Source organism: Notothenia rossii (genome assembly GCF_949606895.1).
Source record: "Notothenia rossii genome assembly, chromosome: 12".
NCBI lineage: Eukaryota > Metazoa > Chordata > Actinopteri > Perciformes > Nototheniidae > Notothenia > Notothenia rossii.
The window spans coordinates 6,421,572-6,445,130 of record NC_136911.1 but is presented as its reverse complement, the minus strand read 5'-3'; the positions used below and the strand labels follow the sequence as shown (position 1 = coordinate 6,445,130).

Below are 23,559 nucleotides of genomic sequence, written 5' to 3'. Positions count from 1 at the left end.
GTGTGTGTGTGTGTGTGTGTGTGTGTGTGTGTGTGTGTGTGTGGTTTGATACAGGGGCATGTCAGAGGCACTGTCTGCTTTAAATATATTTCAACAAAAATAATCTCTTCAAACTATAAGTGTATACTTCAGCATTGATAGACAGAGCATGTTGAAGTAGAACATTGCAGCAATTTAGTTATAATGTCATGTTTTGGCATGTGTGATTAAACTATAGAATACACCTTTTAATTCCAGGTCATATACTGTACCTAAAATGCTCAATATTGTTATAATGCAAAACCTTTGATCTGATTTTAAATGGAAACTGGATCCAAGTTGACTGGTTTCACAGAGAGATCAATGATATAAGCCTAACCTAACCCTACCCTCAGGAAACAAACAAAAACAATTTCCAATATCTACTATTGCCTTTCAAAGCCATACATGACTGCTTCTTTATCTCTTCGAAAACATCATTCACTTTCTCTCAACGAAAAACCAGTGATGCCTTTTAGATGTATGCCATGCCAACAGTCGTCGCACAAAATCAAAGCACACTGTCCCAGTTTTCTGCAATCCGCTTTCATTCCTCCTTTCTGCGGCGCTGCATTGCAAACCAACAAACAGAACTTTTCATTCCTGTTTGCAGAATGTAATTGAGGTCACCTACCCACTTCTGAAATAAGTGCTTAAAATGGTGCTTAACGACAGCGTGTCAGATGAAAACAAAATCAAGACCCAATTAGCTGTATTGCTATGTTGGGGACAGTTTGTACTGTAAATAAAAAAGCAATTAAGTAATTTAAACTGCAGTCTTTACCACAAATAACCCAGAATTCTGATTAATGGTCCAGCAAATAGTCAACCAGTGCTATTTTACACACAATACATGCAACTTTATCATAAATAATAACAAGAAATATTTTGTTGCTTCATCTCTCCTCATATATTTTGAACCACTTCGAGTTTCACATGAAAGCAGCTGTGGCTATTCAACTGAGGCTGACCAGGGATCAGCTGTTTGCTTTAGGTTTTTTTTTCACCACCACATTAACAATGACATTAACCAGGAGCAAAAACCTTGGGGGGGTTGATCCGCCCGAACCAACAGGCAGGTGTGAGAGCATGTTCAGTTTGTGTTAGCATCATCTGCAGCCCTAACTGACCACCTGATTTTCCACCTGATGCTTGAGAGCAGTTTCGAATTAGAAACAAAGACCACTTTCTCTCATGGGTTAATGACTTTTCTTTGCATGTGTACATCAATCAAGTTTTCAAAATGTTCATTAACCGTTTAGTGCCCCTGTATCTAATTTTTGCAGGCTGTGCGTGATAAAACATTTTTGAAAAAAGCAGGAAAGGAAGTCAGCAAAATGGTGTTTGTGGGTTTTTGAAAGGGAGAAAGCTGAAAGGGTCTTCTCTCACACTCTTTTCACATCAAACATTTTGCTGTTGAAACTGTTTGTGACTAAAGGACATGTGAATATTTAACAGCCTCCTCTCTTTCTCTGTTACTGTGCCTAGTGGCAAACAATGAATGTTAAATTCACATTAAAAAAAAGCACTTGCATTTGCAGACAAAATACAAACTGAGAGAGAGCAAACACAACCAGTCTGATATAGCACATGTATGAGTGTGATTGACTTCAGCCTGTTTCCTGTGTGTAGTACGTCAGATTGGTAATTGTTATTTGTGCATTTTAATGTCTGTATGTGTGAGTATTTGATAGATGCAGCCGGTGTATAAAACTCAATCCACACAGAGAGGAGCCAATAAAAGCCCGATTGGCTCCAAGAGGGAGACTAGCTAATGTTTGGCAATCAATGCCACGGCTCATTAACGCCCATAATACATAATTAGTGTGTTTGGATATAGAGATGTGGAGCTGATTGGAAGGCGACACACGTTTGCCATTTTCCCCTCAGTCTTCATCGCCTGCATCATTTAGTCCAGCTCTCTCCTCATCAAACGCTGCGTTGCTGTATTAACTCTACAGTCGAGCAAATGGTAAAGACAGCAGAGCTTTACCTCAAACCCTTCCCATACAAATCTTTCTCTCTGGGTTTTGGCCCTCTGACCGCAAATGGAACTTTTCACCCCTGAGTAAAATAAAAATGGAGCCGACGTGCTCATATTTAAATGTGGATTGGAAAAAACAGACTCAAGGAATAAGCAATCCGTCCATAAGGTTCTTTAATCATTCCTTTTAAAGTCATTAATGTTGTCATTGATCTGTATTTATGGTGTCATATGACAAATCAAATGTATATTGTTTCAAAAATAGCAACACATTTTTTTAAAGGGGCCAAATTTATCTTTTCAGACTGGGCTCTGGTTTCAGACAGAGGGTGAAAAGAGGTGCTGCAGCACAGGCAGTATGAGAAAAATAAAGAGTTGTTTGAACATTAAAGCATGGAGACATGTCCCAGTAGAGACACTACACACTGATATGAAACCTGAAAATGAGCATAACAGGGCCCCTTTAAATATGTCACCATTATTCATTGTAAACTGCAGATGTTCAATGAATGGAAAATATGACACTACACAAGCAGTGTTCCATGTGGGTTTCTTTGTGTATAACACAGCAGAACTTGCATATTAATAAAACATACAGTAAAATGTGCCACAAAATACAACCATAAGCAAGCGTTTTTGTGCATTCAGACCAGCTGTTGAGATGTATACTATAACTGGTGTTCCAGCACAAACTTTGGAACACAATCTGTCCCAAAAGGAGACACTCCCAGTCCTCTGACTATGTCACACTCAACCTCTGAACCATATTTCAGTTCAGTGCTTTGCTGTTAACACCAGGGTATGCTTCACATTTGACTATGATCCTCTATCATACTATAATAACTGCATCTCAACAGGGTAAGGTCGAGAGCAAGGACATCATTGCTGTCCAGGTAAATCACATCAACCTCCACTGCAGCCCCTCAGGATAAACACAGACACACACACACACACTCCCACCCTCCCCAGTCACCAAAGCGGATCCCTTGCTCCTTGGCTCCCTGAATGTTTTATGTTTACATTCTAGGGCAGAGACTAGCCTATTACCCACACGTGCATATTTTACACACAGTCAAGACACACAACCACACAGCAGCATACTGATGTTCCCACCCAGCGCCAGGCCTTGAACACATCTCATCTGAAAAATCCTCACCTCACTGACAGGTGAGGTAACTCCAGCTGAATTTCACACTGTGTGATTCAGCTGGCTGCTGACATCGGACCAGCATTCATACTGTACCAACACTCTCGTAACACTCTGATGCACAGACAAGGAGAAAGATGCTTTATACATGGCATATATAGGATTTAACTTCGGGTATAAGAGGACTTTCTTTGCATTTTATTTGTTCTTCAAAAAACTGCAATGCCAAAGGTCCCTTTTATTTAGGATTTCGGTCTTATTTCCATCATTTGTGAATATAAATGTTTGTTATCAAGCTTTGGAGCGTTTGTACGATAAATCAGGCAATTTAATGGCATGACCTTGGGTTTAACAGGATTGTTATGGCCGTTTTTCACAATTTTCATGGCATATTATAAACCAATCGATAGGCAGCTGCAGCCCTAAACAAAGCAGCAGAGGGATTCTGACTTTTGGTACGAGTATAGGTCTTCCAAAAAAAACATTAGATCCTTCAATTCCTACAATGTAACCCAACGCAGAGTCATTTTCGACACCTGTGAAGTTTGAAACAGCCTTTCTGTTGTTTATAATCTCGATAAGAGTCCAAGAACAGTTTATGAGTTGCTTTCAGGAGAGAAAAAGTGAAGAGCAAACTGGGAGAAAATACAAAACGGTGGCTGATTACACAACACATTAGTCTCATGCAAGCAATTTGACCAGGCTTTCAATTGAATGGTGAAATGGTGATTGTGTAGTTTGATACGTTTAGAAAGGAAATGGTTGGATAATTGATTTTCCTCTTCCATTCTTTATTCTAAATTGCAGCCTACTTAATGATTTTCACACAATGAAAAGCATCTGTTTATAACTTCCAAATGTATGTGCTTGTAAAACCTCCAGACATTACAGATCTTCCCTTCAGTCCGCTGATCACTGCGGAGAATCATCCACTCGCAGCTTCTTGCTTTTGTGTTCACTGCTGTTATGATCATTGAACCAATTGTCGCAGCCATGCTAAAGACATAACCTCATCCCTCCACCCACTCCCTAACCAATCGACAACGCAATCTCCATTGTTTCATCACATTGACATGACGATCTCATTCCCTCGCCGCTGAAACATTATCCCGCAGTTAACTGAGGATGAAATGAAGCAAACGGAGAAAAGTAGTCTCCCAGAGGGGTGTTTCAGCTCTAAAATATAAACTCTGCCTTTAAGAGTCCTTCTGAAACTGCTCTAGTAAAGTTATCAGGATGCTGTTTAAAAGCCACAGATTTCAGCTCCTTGTAGACTCATTTGGGGAGCCAAGACTTAAAAGACAAGTTTGAGTGGGATGTCTGCGTTGTAAACGATGTCCTAAGGCAGTCAGTGAAAATCCATATGGACATTCCTCAGGATTATTTTTTCTTTCTTTTCCTTTGATCAGTCAGTCATGGACCCCCACACACTTTTAGTCTTCCCTCTCTCACCCTGTGGGACTATAGGATGCAATAGGGGACAACCAAATGCTGTAAAGAAGATTTACTACAACATGGCATCAGAGAGAGGAAATACAGAAGCTGTGGCCAACATCTACATCAAGGCAGGCTTAGAGTATGTTGTGTTCACACAGGAAAGTGATAAAACTTAAGAATACTCAAAGGTGGGAATATCTGTAGTAAATTTGCTTGATTTAGTAGTGTGTTGCCGGGGGAACATATAGTCCCACAGTGCAATGCATAAAGGAAATTCAAGTAGCAAAAACAAAGAAACAGGGGGGAGAGCTTCACAAAGAGCTAACAACTGAAATTAAAAAATGTTGGATAAACTTTTACATTTTCAAATGTAACATTTGAAATGACATAAGATCAATGATTTTTCCAGGACATGTATTTAAAAATGTTCTGTTTGTACTAAATGGTAAAGTATGTATTACTATTTTTAGATTACTTCAACAACAAAAAAGGTAAAAATAGCTGAATAATGACTGTTTAAAAAACTCTAGCTAAACAAGGCAGTGATTTCAGCAGCCTTAACATTAATGGAAGGCAAAATGGTTTAAATTGTAATGAATACATCTTTAATTATAAACTCACTGTATGATGTTATATTAAAATAATATTGAAAAGATAAAGTATTGAAATAGTTAATTGTGTCCCACTTCATTAATTAACTATTTTCAAAGCTCAGGTGGATTGTAATGCAGCCCCCTAATGAGGAGCTGAGTGCACCTGGGACCCCAGGTGAGTGTAATCAAGTCGTTAGGAGGAGAGAAAAGCCAGCAGGTCTGTGGGCTCAGGAGAGTCAGCACTGAGCAGCTCTCTAGGGACACTACACCTAGCAGAGTGAAGAAATGCTGCTCTGCTCTCCGCATTAAATAAATCCCTCTCACTTAGACCACCTGCTCAAATAAGGACAAATAACCCTGTCTAATATCTTAAGATAAAACTTTAGGTAGCAAAGTGCACCTCAGTTTATGAGCCCCAGAAGCTCAAACATAGGAGCTTTCAGGCCAGCAGACAGCACATCTTGAGCTCTGCTTTAGTATGATTTACAACCCCTCTGACTGTAGGTAAACAAAAGGCTGAAGCAGGGTTATCCATCTTGTTGCACTTCGCACCACTATTCATCATGGTAGTTTACATGTCAGCCATTTTTATTGCTTTCCTCCATCAATGCTGGATTATAGTGTTGTCCAGAGACATAACAGACAAATACTCAAAGAGACAGTGCCATAAATACAAATCTCCAGGGAAAAAAGGTAAACATAATGTCTCCTCGAGATTAAAAGAGAATAAATGATGAGGTCCAATACTCAAGCCATGTATAGACAGTGTCACTCTACATTTGAGGTCAACTACTGCTTTATTGGTCGTTTTATTATCAGGTTTAAAATATATCCAATATGCAGGACTAATATGTAAAAAGCTACTCTTCCAATCACCAGATCAAAAAGCAGGGCTGAAATAAAGATGAGCGCAGACTCTTTGGTCTAAAATTCTGATGTAAGACATAGTAAGTGGGGGAAGTCTTCTTGATGTACATGGCAAACGTATTTAATCTTAAGTGATATTCCAAACTGGCTACAAAACAGCCGAGAAGAAGCACACAGAGAGGCTGACTAACAAACCCGCCTCACTTCTGCCATAATGCAACAATGTGTTTCCCACTTCTGTGCTGTTGAAGCTCTGGCCACAAATAGCCAGTTTGTCATATCTATATGGCATAAGTGGGTTAGCATCTCTTAACGTATACCCTGAGGAGTTCCCATTATAATCATGAACAATTAAATACGCACTGTTTCAATCTCACTGTGCAGATTCTGCACGTTAGTCATGTGCCTGTGTGCAGTCTGGTTTTAGTGTTTCTCAGGGACCTTTGGCTTCAGTTATTTTCATTTAATATGGCACTTTGGAAGAATGTTGTATCCATTTATAATAGCTTTGAATTAAATAGGGGAAAAGGCGTGCAATAGCTGTTTGTGTTTCACCAACTGAAGAATAATTCACTTAACAGTGGGGCTTTTGGTTGATCTAATTATGACGTGTTCTATATCATACAGAAACTAACAAGTATGGAAGCGTTTATCTCAATTTTTCAATCCAAAATGTATCTTTCTTGGGGCTAAAAACATTTAACATATAACCCCCTAACCCTAACCCTAACCCTAAACCCTGCATATCACGTAACTTTGAAATGTCCCTTTCCTAACCTAGTTGTTTTCCTGTGATTATAAAATTGTATGCATGTGGCGAGCGGGATTTGACACGTTGTTAGACATTAGTTAAACACAAGAACAATTAGGAACTACTTTCCGTAAGACATTGTAGAAAAACTTGTATAGGGATATGATAATTATTGAGTTTGTGTCTACAATTTCTCTGACTAAGTCTGGAACATGAAATAGACATGAGACCTGTGCAGCAACACAGAAAGAAACCTAGACAAACCGTATGTCGACTTTTACACTTCCGACCAGATGGAGAGATCAGTATTGATCATGACATCCCCAAAGACATGAGCGGTAATGGGCAACTCACATTATCTGCCATCAAAGATCAAGTCTTAAGAGAGACATTAGAAGTCATTTCATGAGGCTCGTGACATCCTGTGTATTTCAAAGAAACTAATTATGTCTATCTGTTATCAATGATTTGTTATTGAAGCTGCTATGCCATTGAGTGAATACACCTCTACTCTCTTCTTTTGGCTGTTTCTCTTGTTAGAATATAGGGACCATTTGATTATTTCTCATAAACTCAACCAGACAATGATACATGTTGCAGTGCTGTAATACTCATCAGTAGGTTCTCTCTAAACCAGGTCTTTATATATATAAACCACAAAGCTCTCCACCATATTAATTTATCTACATGAATTCAACTTTTAACCCCTCGTTAGCCCATGTGATTTCAGCAAAACTGCACATTTTTGGATGTTATATAATGCATAGCAGTGAGTATATTGTGAGGTGGGATCAGATGTTCCGAGAAGAGTGTGGAGGATGGAGATTAGCTTTTCGAAGTGCCCCCACTTTGAATGACAGCCCATCCACCCACTCCACCTCCACCTCTGGGAAGCAATACCGAGAAGAAAAGACCCCCACCCCCCTCATAGTCCTAAGAGCCTTGAGCATCTGGAAAAAGCATCGTTGACATACATAGAGGTCTGTGCATGAACGGCTTCTGCAGGGTCTTTACATTACAGAAAAACATCTCGGCGAGATCAGAAGAACATAAATGTCCCTGTGAAATCACATCCGTTGCTCTTAGCTCAGATACATTGGAGGGACGACAGAAGTTGCCTCTGGCTCCTTATGAAAGATTTACAAGAAAGTTTTTAAAGATGTGTCAGAGACAGGGATTGGACTTCAATCTCCGTCTTTCTTCCTTTTTAGATGAAGCCAGCGGGTGCCGAAGGAAGACTTGATATTTCAGTTGGGAGATAGTGGACTGAAGAAAGTAAAAATAAACATGCAGAGTATAAACATTACTCCATCTCAGCGCAGGGTTGTTCATCTGGAAGACAACTTTGACCGTGGGGCATTTTATGTTCTGAATCTAAATGAACCATATACAGTCATCTGTGCGTAGGAACAACACTTAACAGCTCTGTACGATTGAACTAACTGAGGTTGCATGCAGCTTTTTCAAAATCCAATACTTTCTATTTCAATTTTGAGGCTGCCAATAGCCGCTATGAAAATATGAGATATATTATTTTTTAAAGGGCGGTTAGTGTTACTTTTTATTTTTTTATTTTGGGTTAACGTAGACCGGATCCTGGGTAAGCTCTACTTTGTATGCTGTCATGCTGCTAAAGTGGTAGATATGAGTCTTGTCTTAAAGGAATACTTAGACATTCTGGTAGATACATTTATTTGCTTGGTTTCTGGGACTTACATTGGAATACCAGTTGGTACCACTATCATAAAAAGTGGCTGCGGCAAAGGTTACAAAATGGTCCTATTAGCATGTCTAAACCTCCATATTACCATTGTTTGCTCCTATCTACCAGAAAAAGTCTAAAAATAACCAATGCAGTTGAATGTACGTTACCGTAAGTGCTTGACTATTTCTTGGCCAGGTAAAGTCATCTCCTAAAGTGAAGTCCCTGCACCTGGCTGAAAAAATGTCTGTAACAAAATCCCCTTGACATTGATTGTAGAAGATTTGTATTGACTTTAATGTGAGAGACCTTTCACTGTCCAAATAAATAATAAATAAATACATCTTTTTTTGGTTGGCTCTTCAGCTACCCAATGTAATTTCCAAGCTTCTATTTACAGAAAAGTTCCTAATGGTTCAGTCTGTATGCTTCAACTTCCAAGTTCTGGGAGATATGATTCAGGCTGCTGAAACAAATATCAAGCTGAGTCTGAGTCTAACCCTAATCCCCATGTTTTCTTCTTGCAATGGTGAAAAAGCCTCTCAAATAATATTTAGACCATAGACACAATAAAGCACACTACCAGCGCAGTAACACTAAGAATAACAGTGACAATAAACCGTTGCTATATTGAAACATATTTCAGTGGAATCCAATTTGTTGTTACATTTCAAACAGTTCAGTTTTAGGTCACCCCATAGAAACATATTGTAAGAGTCTACATTATTTGATGATAGATTGGGGTTTTATCTTTCATATGAATCAAACAGAATCTTATAAAAACAGGTCAACAAATTACATTTCCAGGCCAGTGTCTGCCTTGCAAACCAATACATCAACGCACCCTGTCCCCTATTCTTAATGATTTAGTCACAGTGAGATGTAGGTCTCCAGTGCCAGGTAACTCAGTACTGGAGCTGGGGGGAAAAAGCTGTCAGAAAGTAGGGCAGAGAGAGGGAGGGCTGGTTCGTACACCTGCACGTCTTCAGAGTGTTTGATCCTGACCACGGTGGCTTAGCTTCACGTGCTCTCCGGCTGGCCCAGACTCAGCAGCGCTCTAAAAATACCTGGCATGTCTGCGCGGCCAGGTAACCTCAATACGAGCTACACACTAAGTTAAGCCTTCACACTAAGACCCCTGAAGGCTGCATTACTGTAACTATTTGCTACTAGTGTTGTAAATATATCTATTGCATCGTAAATGAAACGTTTAAAAACATGCAATCCCTTATGGGTACTATCTTTAATTAAAATCTATAAAGAATTACAATTGAACCATTAAAAGAGATATATTTGTGATGTATTATGGTTCATTTCTCTCTTTTTTTAGCCGTTGAGATGACTCAGAAACCCATTTTTATTGTTGTAAATGAGGACCATTTTCCTTTTGAATCTTTTCACTGTAGGACTACCTGTGGTGTTTATGTGTTACACACTCAATGGGAGTTTCCCTTTGAACTGGTATGGGGCAGATGTACACACACTCTCTCTTTCTCTCACACACACACACACACACACGCAGTTTTCCAAGTGGAGCAATTTTTTCTTCCTGTCACAGACTCCCTGTCCATTTCACTCACACACTTCCACTTCCAGGGTCCAGTGGCAGGAAGAGTGGGTACTTGATAAAGCCTCTAACAGGACAAGACGGAGACAAGCTCAGGAAATTAGGGGAAGGCCAATTGTCTTGATCTCACACACACACACACAAGCTTGAGCGCTAACAGAAGAACATAATGGTCTTGACAGGCTTGTTAGCCCCATGAGGCCATGGTGAGAAATAAAACACAGCAGGGGTGGTAGTTTTGATTCCGACAGCATCAGGAGGAGGGTTCAGCACATCTGCCAGTGTGTTGTCTTTACACACACACACACACACACACACACACACACACACACACACACACACACACACACACACACACACACACACACACACACACACACACACACACACACACACACACACACACACACATACACACATAATGATACTGTAGTGCTGGTGTAAATGAACCATTAGACCCGAAGCTGAATTTGAAAATGTCCACACACTCATATAGAGCGAAACAACTCCAGAGGGGCTCTGTGGTGACCGTTTCCTCTTCCTGTTTCCTGCAGCTTCAACTGAGACTTGAGATGAGTCAGTCCTCAGGAGAGTTACTGCAAGCTCTCTCACACACACACACACACACACACACACACACACACACACACACACACACACACACACACACACACACATGCAAATACTTAACACGTAGCCACTCAGAGTCACACTCACTTGCACGTATCTTATTCCCACATTCATATTTAAAAGGGTCCATGAAGCATTTTAATGTCATGGAATCCCCTTCAGAAAAAACATGCAATGTTAACATAACTACTGTCGCGCTCCAGCCCTACTGATGTCAATATTTCTCCAATTTCATTTGATTTCCATGAAACCCTACAGTTGGCTGCCTAATGACTTATCTTAATCTTTCGCAGTCTCACAGTTTCCTGTTTTTACAAAGAAGGCTGATTTTGTTTAACCATGTTAAAAAGGTGGTCTGTAAACATTTCCATTGGCAGTTAGACCACAATCTGAACCCCCTCTGGAAGGAAAATAATGTGCATGTCTTAACCTCATTAAATTACTTGCATTGTTAGCAAGAAAACATAAGAGATAAAAAAGCCTAACTGATGTATAAGCGTTATAAAACCTCTCCTTTTCAGGGGTGTTGAACTGCCTGCATAAACTTAGCAAAACTTTAACATAAGCAGCTAGTGTAGAGCTGTCATTGGCAGATGTGACTTAATAGCAGTGTGTCATTGATTTCGACAACTACACAGTTATCAATAAATGCCATGTCACATTGGAATGCCAGGATTATTTTTTAACTTTAAACAGGGAAAATTAAACTCAGTTTGAAACCGAGCCATTGTAGAAACTACACCTTACACCCCTTTTCCAATGTAATGGCCTCTTAAAGCTACAAACGCCCTCGAAACAACATATTTTTTCTGCATATGTCACTATGTTGGAGAGCAGTTATGTTCATTACCCAACCCACACGCTCGTCATCACAAGCCTGCTTCACTGCCTTTGTAGAAGTGTGTATTTGTGTGTGTACATATGGCAGAAAGAGCCTTTGGTTTCCAGATAAAATACCCCTACAAACCGCGATGGTTGCCACTGCTAAGATATCTAGTCTGCTCACGCAGGGATCAAACAGATGTCCACAATCATCACAGAAGTTTCTCTCACGCTGAAACAATCAAAGAAACAATCCATCTCAGCTGCATCTGGCGAGCATGGAGGACGCAGAGCTCTCTGGCTGAGCAATCTTCTGCCAGCAAGGGTTGGGTGGGTGTGTTTTTCCACATGTGTTCGTGCATTCACGCTCGAGGAAAGCCAGTTGATATGAAAAGCAAGATTTGATTGGAGGCTGATGTCATGCAGTCAGTCACTGGGAGTCCTTGGATTATACACAAAGCTTTCAGCACAAGAGCCCTAGTGCTGGTTTCATGAAATTGCTGTGGACACAACAATGACTCCAAATGCATTGTGAGAGTAAGGGAAGCCGCTTTTTCAGACACAGCATGAACACTGGGAGTCAAAGTGCACGCAAAGTGTGACAAAAACTGAACTATGTGCATACATACTATGACTTATACCTTAAAGATAAGCATGTTTGCAGATGACACCTCTGTATAACTAGCAATAATCCACATTGCCAACTACATAGACCTTCGTCAGAGGCAACTGCATTTCACAATGTCTTTCAGAGAAAGATCTGTTGTACAGCTGTCTGCCAATAAAATCAATGAATCTCTTCAGCCAAGCATACAACATGCTAGGCACCTCTGCAGAGTTCTAACCAATATAGACTTTTAAAACCCCCATTGTCTGCCCATAACATGAAAACCGTACATCATTTCACATTGTTCTATTTGAATCATGTGTCAAGAAATGCTTTTAGACATAATTGGTGTAAGGTTTTGCAGTAGAAGGCCCGACCAATGAACCATGGTGGGTTCAGGGCTCCTTAAGGCTGACTTTTTAATTGCTGGTTTAACCGACTTGACACCCACGCATCTCTAAAGTAAAACCTCCTACACAGCACTTCAAGACTAATCCTCATGAGGGTAGCCCGGGTCTGGGATGAACCTCCGAACGCCGATATTTGCATTCAATAAAAATACAATACTAAACCAATATATTGACCATCCACTACAGTGATTTAGTCTTATTGGCAGCTGTTACAAAATGTCTCCAAAGCAACCACTGTTACTGCAGCTTGGCTCTGCACTCAGAAACACCCCGAGTATCCATTAGCACGTAGCAGACATATGATATCTGATCACATAGATCTGCTGGAGAGAGCAGAGATGAAGGACAAAGGAAAGAGACAGTGAGGGAGAGATGGGGGGGGGTGCCTCGTCAGGAGATGCATCAGCCTTTAGTGGGTTTCTGAGGTTAAATTTATCACAGTCAACGGAGGAGGAAGACACTAATCAATAACCCCTCTCTGTCTGTCTCCCTCTTCCTTCCCAGCTTTGCCTTGCCCTCCCCCGGGCTGTCGCTTTCCACCCCCCACCCAAAATGATAAGTGTCTTCATCCACCTAAAAGTGCTAGAGAGGTGGAAAAAGGAAATAGATTAGGGCCCACTGGGGCTGAGTTGACACTGTCTTTGTATGCAGAGTTCTTTTTAAAATGTCTTGCCTTTAAGAGTTCTGTAGTGAACTTCTACCTTTAATATGGAAGTGTGTTGTCAGCACTCACCTGAAGGACATGTCTAAAAATGCAAAAATCAGCAAAGATACTAACACATTGATTGATTCCATCAAGGGCCAAGAGTTTGGCTTGCAGATTGACTAAGTGTCGAGGTAGGTTTGAGTTTAACAGGCTTCTTTAAAATCTTTGACTGTTTAATGAAACTCCCACATAGTATCTACGGTACATTAATGTTGGTTGATTTCATTGCCGATGAACAAATGAAAAGCAGCTGCAAAAACATAATTTTCACATTATACGGCTAAACACTTCCAGGTGTGACAACTCTTGGCCCGTCTAAAGGAAGTTGCAGCAAATTAGCATAGTCTAAACTTTGCACTCTAAAGAATGGAATGGGCAGATGATCTGAGGTGACTTTACGGAGTCAGCCCACAGAGTTCATCAATCACCCAGAAGTGTTTTGTGTCTCCACAACCTGTAATCATAGCTTCATGTTAACTTCTGTTTTTGATATTATGGTCAAAACTGAAATATTACACAAAAACAAATTCATAAAACAGTTATTTAAAAGAAGGCCTCTAGCAGTAGCTTCACAACAGCATGAAGCTATTGTCATGTCTAAGAAACTTATTGTGAAAGTTTATTCTTTATGTTAGTTTTGTCTTGTCCCTTTGTCCTGTGCTTTATGTTTATTCCAATAAGTAATTATCCCTCTCATTTCAGGCCTCCACTCTCCCCGCCCCTATCTGTCTCCTGTGTCCGTGATTGTTTTCCCCGCCCTGATTGTTTCCACCTGTTTCCCCTTACCCCGTGTATATATTGTGCTAGTCCCCTCCTGTCCATTACCAGTTTGTTTCCTCATTTAGGATACACATACAAGCCTACTCCATGGACATATTACGTTCCTCTAAGCTCACGATCATAGTCCTTGTTTTTCCTCGAAAGAGTGTTATTGTTTTTCAATGTTTTGTTACTGTGACAATACCAGTAAAGTCTTTATTTTGAAAACTACCTGAGTCTGAGTTGAGTCGTGCATTTGAGTTCATGCCTCAGAGTTCACCCCTTGACAGCTATAAGAGTATCATATAACTCTTTCCAAGACAGGAAATAAACACATTTTCTCAAATCTCAGAAGTTTGATGATGTAGATATTGATGTTTCACTGGCATACTTCACTCTCATTATGCTCAATATTTGTTTCATCATATTAGTTACTTTGTGTATGTATTAAGTCATAAACTGTGTTGTATGGTTTGAGATGATATTGTGTTGCTTTATGAATAAGATACGAAGCAGTTGTGTGGTCAGTGAGTACATCACAATCAGCTGATTGAATGACAAGCACTGTTATAGGTTCTTGGTAAACTAAAGGATGCTGCATTATTTCGTTTTTTTCCAAGTACTAAACAGCTGTCCATCATGTGACTGTTAGTATGGAGAGCTCCTGTCAGCACTTTGATTCTATTTTTGAAAGGCGCTGATTCGAGACGACTGGAATTAGCAATAAAATAGAAGTGAGACAGTTAGTCATTCACTCTCAGGGCTGACGAATGTATTTTCAATCATGTCACAACATAGAATAAATGACGTTTTTTCACACGAGATCAGAGGATAATTTGGTTACGTCAGCAAAGCTATATGCTCTATTCACTGAATGTGGAATTGTCTCTAGGACGGTAAAACTAGTGATGCTTACGGTGAAATACGCAGTTTTATGTTTCGCCTCCTTCAACTGGAAGCCACATAATGCTTCTGCAAATTAACAAGAAAACTGATACTGTAGCTCTCAGTATCTTCTGTACAGATTTTATAATATCATCTCTCTCTCTCTCTGCCAGGTGTGCATCAGTGTGTGTTCATGCCACGTTTCTCTTCTCCCTACAGAACCAAACAACCCTCCATGTGTCTACAAGACAGATGTGCAAACCAGATGTTTCTGCACTGAGGGGAAAGGGCTACAAACAGACCTGTTGTATTTGTCAGTGTTTCCTACTTTTGCAGTGTTGTGTGGATAGAGTTTGAATCCAAAAACACCATAAGCTGTTTATCATCAGATGTATGTGTGTTATCACAAATTCAAATACACAATCTCCTTCTGAGTCCGGTCATGTTTCCTAAGACCTGGATCTCATCAGGGACCCGTCCTTTACTGCTGGATTCTTTCCCAGTTTTTAAGGTGGAGGAGTGAGGAAGAATTTTCAGGGTGTATGGTTAAGGTTACCTCATGTGGGTTCAGTTCAAAACATGTCTGCTCTAACAGCAGGCAAGGAAGTACTTTAGGTTTGCGAAGAACAACTGTTAAAGCCTCAAACAGACTCATGAAGACTACCAAGTAGGCTACAGGTTATATTGTATTCAGAAGCAGTCCCGCACCTATTTGTATACACACAAATACAAATGCTGGAATTTGCAGGTGAGTGGCAGCTTGCTCCATTCCCTCCTTTCCTCACTCCATTAACCTCTGAAGAGGCATCCAAGCGAGGATTACGGGCCCTGCTTACTGTCTAATTTCAGAGATGTTAAATTCACTCTGGGTAATGTGGGATTCACTCGAGAGAGTCATCAAAGTGTTGTGACTGAGCAAACTGAAATCACTTAAGGGAAATCACAAGGAAATTGGACATCACAAAAACTGAAAATGAGTGTTCTTGAAATTAGTGTCGGGTCTCATCTGGAACTAGACAGGAGACAATGATACATTTGACAGAAAAATGCAACCTCCCACTGTTATCAAGATGAGCCATTTAGCCATTCAGTGTCATGTTATCAGAGGGCTACCTGAGAAAGGATTAAGCATAGCCTATTGGCCATTGTTTGAGGAGCCGCGGAGTAACCACCAATAAATCTTAGTCGTTTTTGGGAACATTCTTATACACAACTAACAGATGTGGAACTCACACAGAAAAAAAAGTAGAAAATGTAAAATATTAAACCATAGTTCAACCTCTGAGAAATGGACTACACTTCGCATTCTTGCTAGAAGTTAAATGATACCACTCTGCTGTCTGCTAAACTACAGCCAGCAGCCTGTTAGCCGGTTAGCATACTCGAACAGTGTCAAACAGCTAGCATAGGGGAGAAGCGGGTAAATTGAGCCAGTGGGTAAATTGAACCACCCCCTGTAACCAGGCAACGCCTTATAGTTGTAATTAAGTGACCAGAAATTATGCAAGCTCCACCAATTTCTCATTGCCTGTGAAAGAGAGATACTCATTGTGTTCTGGTAAGTAAACATTTTTACAAAAAAACGTTTTTTGCTTGTCAAAGTACATTTTCTAGATGTCAGCTATATCGGCTGTCATGTCAAAAAAAAGTATCCAGGTTTAAACATACTGTATATTGTATATGTTGCTGTGTTGGAAGCGTATTAAACCATGTGAATCATTAAGCTAAAGATGACTCTGAATTGTAATGCTCGGCTATTTTTTCTAAAATGGTGGCTATGGGGCAAAGTGAACCATGGCCTTGGGGTAAGTTGAGCCAGTTTTTCAATGGAAAAATTAATGAAAGTAGGCCAAGTTGATAATAAGAGCTCATTGTAGGCTATTCATTTACTGTAAAGTTGAATTTACCCTGTGTTTGATTGGTAAGATGTATGAAATTGTATCACCATTTGTATGATTACTTTTCCTTTGAACATGTCAAAAAGAAATCAATCAATTCAATCGAAATGTATATTAAAAATATTTGAAAAACTAAGCTTGTATTTGGTTTGTTATTTATTGTTTATAGTTACCTTTAACATTTGTTGTAGGTATGCCCAGGTTTGAACAGGTATGCCCAGGTACACTGGGGCAAGTTGAGCCACAATACTTTTTTTTTTAAAGAAGTAATATTTTCACTACCCTTGATCAAATATTAATTATTATCATTACCATTGATAGGAGACATCCTGAATTATAGGTGTGTGTTTTCATTTTTACTATGTGTCATTTCTCCTTGCTTAGAGGACAGCATAACTAAAAAATGACTCAACTTACCCTACTCTCCCCTACCACTAAATAAATTCTGCCTACCAGCGCCTTTAAAGCTTACTAATGACCACATTATATTTTGTTTATTTAATTTGTACAACAACCGCCCAAATGTTAGTATTTTTAACAGCTTTTAGTTCTTCTTACACTTAGCTAAGCTAACGGACTGCTGGCTTAAGCCAGTGGTTCTCAAACTTTTTCTGTCAGGCCCCCCCTTTGGAGAAAAAAAGAAAGTTGGGCCCCCCCAACACAAATAGTCAGGCTCAGTGGCGGCGCTAGAGATTTCTTTTGGGGGTGCTGTGGGGTAGCTTGACGTTTCATAGAGGGTGCTCAAACATTTAGGGTTTCCCATTAATGTACCGGTCGCTACAGTGGAATTTTCAACTACAACACTCCCCACGCAAATACACAGTGTGAAAGCTACAATGAAGGCTCGATAATCAGCTCACGGCATATAGGTGTAAGCAGGGGTAAAGTGCTATTTTTCCTCCTGGTCTCTCGCGCCCCCCCTGTCATGCCTCTGCGCCCCCCAGGGGGGGAGCGCCCCCCACTTTGAGAACCACTGGCTTAAGCTAACCATATTTGCTGTAGGGTACAGAGTATCAATCTTCTCATCAAACTATTTAATTATTGGGAAGTTCCTCAGACTGTGTAGACATGGTAGTGATTAACTATGTATATATGAGCTTTTACACTGGCAGCTTCATCCTATAAGCCTGGGGCTGAAAATTGAATAGAAAAGCACATTCATGCAAATCATAAAGAGGAAAAGATTATTTGGGTTTCTCAGAAGTAAGGGAAAAGATGTATATTTGCATATCCTACAGTAATTCACTAAGCCACTGTTGGTCCTTTCCTATTTTTTTTTCTCAGAAAATATTTTTCCTGTAAGGGCAAAGAAAGAAGCTTTCCAGCAGAAACTTGCATTTTAATTGAAGAAGACTTAAAGAATAGATGAGTTAACGCTCTCGGCCTTTAAGTAATTAAGCTTGGCACGCCAGCAAAGATGAGCATTCAAGTATGGATAAAAGGGACTCTTGACCATAAATAAGCCTCTCTCATTTTCCCTTGTCTAGTCTTAGAAATGTGTTTTCATAATATATGCTGTGCATTGCAGGCTATTGTAAGCGTCTTTTCCACTCTACATATTACATCATCAGAAGTTCATCTGAGGGATTATATCAACATATCATTTGTAAGTCAAAGGCTTCATTAAGTAGTAAAAGTTTTTTTTAGTGGATATTAAACAATTAAGTCAACCTCTACTGGAAACAAAATGATTAGGCCAATCATTTTCTGAGAAATGAACAGATGCTTTAAGTAGGATGATTTAACTTGGTCAGATGACCGACGCACATTGAACAAAAGCTTGCCACTCTTCATTATTGTGGAAATTTCATTCTCCGTCATTTCCGTCAAGTTTTGTTTCCATTCATCACATAATAACGTACTTCATTTATTTCCATAAAGCAATGATTCAGTATTTGTTTCCATAATGCAGTATGTGGTTTTATGTTTGTTATTTTCGTCTCTCATAATTGCCAAATAAGGAAGTACTCTCCAGAGGAAATAAGTGTACAGTTCCTTTTTATTATAAATCAGATATGAAAGTCTGTGGTTCAGTTCTGATATGATGGATATGATGACAATCATTTTCATTGGTTGTGTTGCTGAAGTAGGATCCATGTTTTCTAATAAACTGCTAACATTGTTTATGGTCCAGTAGCCTCCTCTGATTTCTAAGTTTTATTTCTAAGTTAGCCCCCTGGGGACTTTCCGGGCTGTCAAAGAGCAGCAGACAGTTTCACAGCACTACAAGCTGAGCCCTATCAAAGTAATGAACAAGAGGCCAGACTTTTAACCCCTCATAAAGTCAGTACACCAGGGAGTATTCACTCTAATGAGAGGAAGCCGTTAAATCTGCCGGGTCATGTTGCTGACTTCAGCATCAGCTTGGAGTGTGATGAAAGCTTCAACATGGCCTCAGACTGTGTTGATTAGCACTAGCAATGCCAGTAAGAACATCAAGTAATGAGATTTTAGACATGAGCCAGAAGCCATTTTAACAGTTTTGACAGTGAGAGATTAAAATAACCAAAATGGATAAAGGCAGCAGATGCATAAGACCTTGGTCATAATTAAAAAGGTCCAAGAAGAAAGAAGCTCTTCCACTTATCAATATTTCTCACTAAGCTCCGTAATTTGTAAAGTTATTCAGTTTGACACTTGGCAAACACAGTGAGGGTGGATGGGCTTTCCTCAACAGGAATGAAACCTCAACATGTGTCGCAGAGCAACCCTGTCTTACCTTTCCAAAGTCCCTGACGTCAAAAAGGTCAAAGGCCTCGAACAGCTCGCTTTTCTTCATCCCGAATATGTCACTGCACGCTGCCAGGAAAGTCCTGATGTTCTTCAGGCACAGGAACTGTATTGGGAAGACAGAAAGGGTTCATCTGTGAGCGACGTGTGTGTTTTTGAAAGGATTCAGATACTTCTGTTTTTCTGTTCTGCATGTTAACTTTCATTCTGGCTGCCTGCTAGTGAGGACGTACGCAGGTCCTCACTAGCATCACCTGCGTCACACTTGAGGACCACAGCTATAAAACAGAGATGGATCTGTGTTTAAAGGCGCCATGAGAGCATGTTGTTTCATTACATTGATGTATTTCCTGTTAAAATAAGACAGTGGAGTGGTGTGTAATAAAAGAAGAGATAACTCGAGACAGTAAAGGGAGAGAAAGTCATATTAATTCCTACTGGTAAAGCAGATTTGTCTTTCTTTCTTTCCTTATCTTTTCAGTATACAGTGTTAAATATAAAATATATTTATTTCGAAATACAAAAGGGAAGAAAATAATTGTAGATAGAAAAGCTTTCATAATAACTTGAGTTGTCTGTTAGGGTAAAATATGAATCTAAATGTATCTTGACGTTATGACACTTCCATTTGAGTCATGGTCTCATTTCCATAGAGTGTAAGAAGCTTGTTGCTGACAATAAAAGGGCAGGAAGCTCTTCCTCAGATAATTGTGTATTCTCCCTGAGCTTAATTGCAGCTATGGGTGAACCTGGACCCATGAAGATTAAATCAAATAATCAATAAGTCACTCCACTAATAAACAAGGTCATTTTCTGACTGTATTTTTCTGCCTTGTCTGCAATCTACATCTTCTGCTAATGATGTTAATGGGGCTTCATCCAGAAACAATTTATCCAAATTATGCTGCAGTTATCTCTGAGCGTTGCCTAACAACACCAATGCAACTGAGAAAACTGGGGGTAGAATCACAGGATTAAATATGGTTTTCTGAGGTGTTACGCCGTCTTTATGTTGTGTGGTAGGAAGAAAGTTCATTGGAGGGAAAGGTGGCAAGATAAGGTGGTTAGCTAACGGGTAATATCTCTGACTTACGCCCATTAGCCTTCCTGTAGTTGTTACAGGATGGAACAAAAATTGTACTGGTGAAAGACATGTTTTATAGTTCTTCATTGTTGAGCACTGTTGTACAATTCCATGTTAGAGAGATTAGATGATGCAATGTTTCAAATGTTACCCAAATATTTAGAGTAGGTATAGTTCATCTTTCATTACACATTATACATGTGGCTTCATGCAAAGTCATGCTTGCATGATGACAGTGCTTTTGGTCAATGGGTACAGAGACAACAGCATATCACAGCCAACACAAAGGCACCCAATGCAAAACCAACTGTGTGGTTGGGGCTTTTTGCATTTGAGCAGTGAGGCATTAGTGCAGCACCAGTAAAGGGCGTGGCATCTGAACTCAACAACGACAAGTAAAAACACTTGATCGCTGTACATACAAAGGGGGACTCCAACAGTGCCAGAAAAAGAATTGAAGCATCAAAGTTATGGTGAAATGTGCAGGGAAGTTTAAATATTATCTGCAACGTGAATACAATTTTCAATTCAATGGTTCAAGGCAGCATTTTTCAGTTATTTATTTCTCATTATGTCTATAGATTAAAGGGGCCCTGTATATGTTTCATATTCGTATTTAGTGTCTCTACTGTGACATGTTTCAATTTTTTTATGTTTCACCCTCTGTCTGAAACCAGAGCCCAGACTGCTCTGATTGGTTAGCTGGCCGGTCAACCGCTTAGAGATGTCCCGCCCCTTAACCTATCACGTACAATGTGTTGGAGCGCTAGCCAATAGTGTGTGGGAAAGAAAGTGCGTCTGGAGGGAACTTTGGGATTGTAGCCTTTGCTGACCATTTACATGCACAAAAACACACTACAGGAAAGGGAAAACCCCAAAAGAGCTTAATATGGCCTCTTTTAATTTACATGAATTTACTGCATCTACAGTACATATTGTAATGTCTAACCCTATTTCAATTTTTCCAGAGATATGTTTCCATATCACAAGGCTTCAACATCATCATTTCCTTCTTCTTTTTTTTCCTCTTGGGTAACAAGTTTACAGGAAATGGATTTCATTAGCCCTTTCCTGTTTCTTAAAAAGAGCATAACCCTTTGCCATACTGTTAATCTGTGGCGTCCAAACACCTGACTGTAATCATGTCTGACAACCTAAACTTAACAAGCTTTAATAATTCAGTCAGTGTCATCCTGAAAAACAAACGGCTCTGGAGAAGGAGCCGTCGGACATATTCTGTTATTCATAACACACCTTCGCCCTCGTGGTGCAAAGCAAAATCAGATTTGTCAGTCCAGCGCATGTCCCTGCATCAAATATGAAATGCTTCTCCGCTCCGATTGAATTATGCTTTACAGATGGATTCACAAAAGAGGGAAAAGCCCCCAACCAGTGAGCTCCAGATAAGAGGCAGCGTGGAGCAGCGAGCAAGTAGAGAGTGGATAATATTGAATGTTTACACTTGTACACATCACTTTCTTTTATCAGACAAGCATATCTTGTCTGCCTGGAGTCTCCGGAGATTCCCAGAGAACCTCAGCATATTATCTGAGGGAAGCAGCTCCACAGAGCGCATATGAGAGGCAGTGTCTCTGCTACACTGAGCTGAAGACAGTACAAGGGGGATTGTATTAACAAGAGTGTAGCTGCATGAGGCAACCAGTGACTGTTCAGCTTTTCTTCTGCACTAGTTACTCTCTGGGGCTCAAGAAGTCAATGGCCTCATGTGTTTGGGCGTGTGTAAGTGTGTGTTTGTTTGCACATCTGTATCGGCTTGCACACCTAAACAAATACTTATGAGTAGGTGTTTTTGCTATTCTATTCATGCTCATTTGTGAATTATTCAAGAATTAATTAGAATTTTTCCTTGGAATTATTATTATCACTGATACACAGAATTATTTGGCCTATGGTGTACGCTGGGGTGTAACAAACAAACATTATAGTACAAAAGAAAACGATAGAATAATGACAAGAAAATGAAGAAACGGCTTTCCAATTAAGTCGTTTTAGCAGTCACAAGCCCCCATCCCACTACTAAATATAAGAAATCTAATTAAACAAATGCAGGTGGTCCTTTTTGACATGCTTCTTTACGTTATGTGTGAAATTGTACTAAATCTGAGGCAAATATAACCAACAGTGTTACCTATTTCTGCATTTCAATGGTACCTACTAATAACTGCACCGTAAAGAAAAAGGAATTAAGGATGGATTATGATGTAACATCTCAGCAGGAAGCTCCAAACACACGTCTAGGATGAACATGAATAGCATAAACACGACCGACGTATGCAGGGCTTAAAATCCCACAAATTGTATCTTGAAGACCAACCATCTGGAATATTAGGCCCAAAATATTCCTGTAAGACGAGCCCTCTCGCTGCTGTGCACTGATATAAACCAGGTCGTGCTCTGTATCCACAATCAGTATCCAGTTTCTGCTTATGTATTCCTTGATACAAGTCAAAGCTCCATAGCAACAAGCTGGAGCCTTTTTATGGCCCCCATGTGTATTGTGGAGCTTAATGAAATCCTGCTCTTGTTCTCTCATAGATCTAAGCAATGAAACGCAGCCAGAGATTGGCCATCTCGATGCTTAAACCTTGTTGAGCGTCAATTAATGGCAATCAAATGGACGATGCGCCTGTCCAATTTGGTAGTTAAAAGCTCTTCTATCCGTCTGAGTCTCCTATAGTTTTACTGACAGCAGAGTGGGAAACCAAAGAGAGAATTTCAAGCAATGTAATCAGAAAAAAAGTCACTACGATATCTGTCAGTTTTAAACCCCTGAGATTTTTGTGTCCAAAGTGACTGACACAAAGTAAATCCGTTTTATCAAGATGCTTTAAAGCGTAACCAGCGGGTGACATATTACAATCCAAGCCTTCAGGTCACATCCATGTCAAGTTGGAGCTTCTCTCAGCTGTGTAACCAGGAAATGAGCGTAGGTCTGCTGGCG

At 39.9% G+C, this 23,559-nt stretch overlaps 1 protein-coding gene across 4 annotated transcripts in view; it reads right to left on the bottom strand.

Moving 5' to 3' along the window:
- vav3 (vav guanine nucleotide exchange factor 3) overlaps positions 1–23,559 on the bottom strand; it is an 82,649-nt gene that overhangs the window by 48,130 nt on the left and 10,960 nt on the right. For all 4 annotated transcript variants that reach the window (XM_079661503.1, XM_079661504.1, XM_079661505.1 and 1 more), the window contains exon 2: positions 19,503–19,619. In XM_079661503.1, the coding sequence (XP_079517629.1) occupies positions 19,503–19,619 (117 nt within the window). The remainder of the gene's footprint in view (positions 1–19,502; positions 19,620–23,559) is intronic.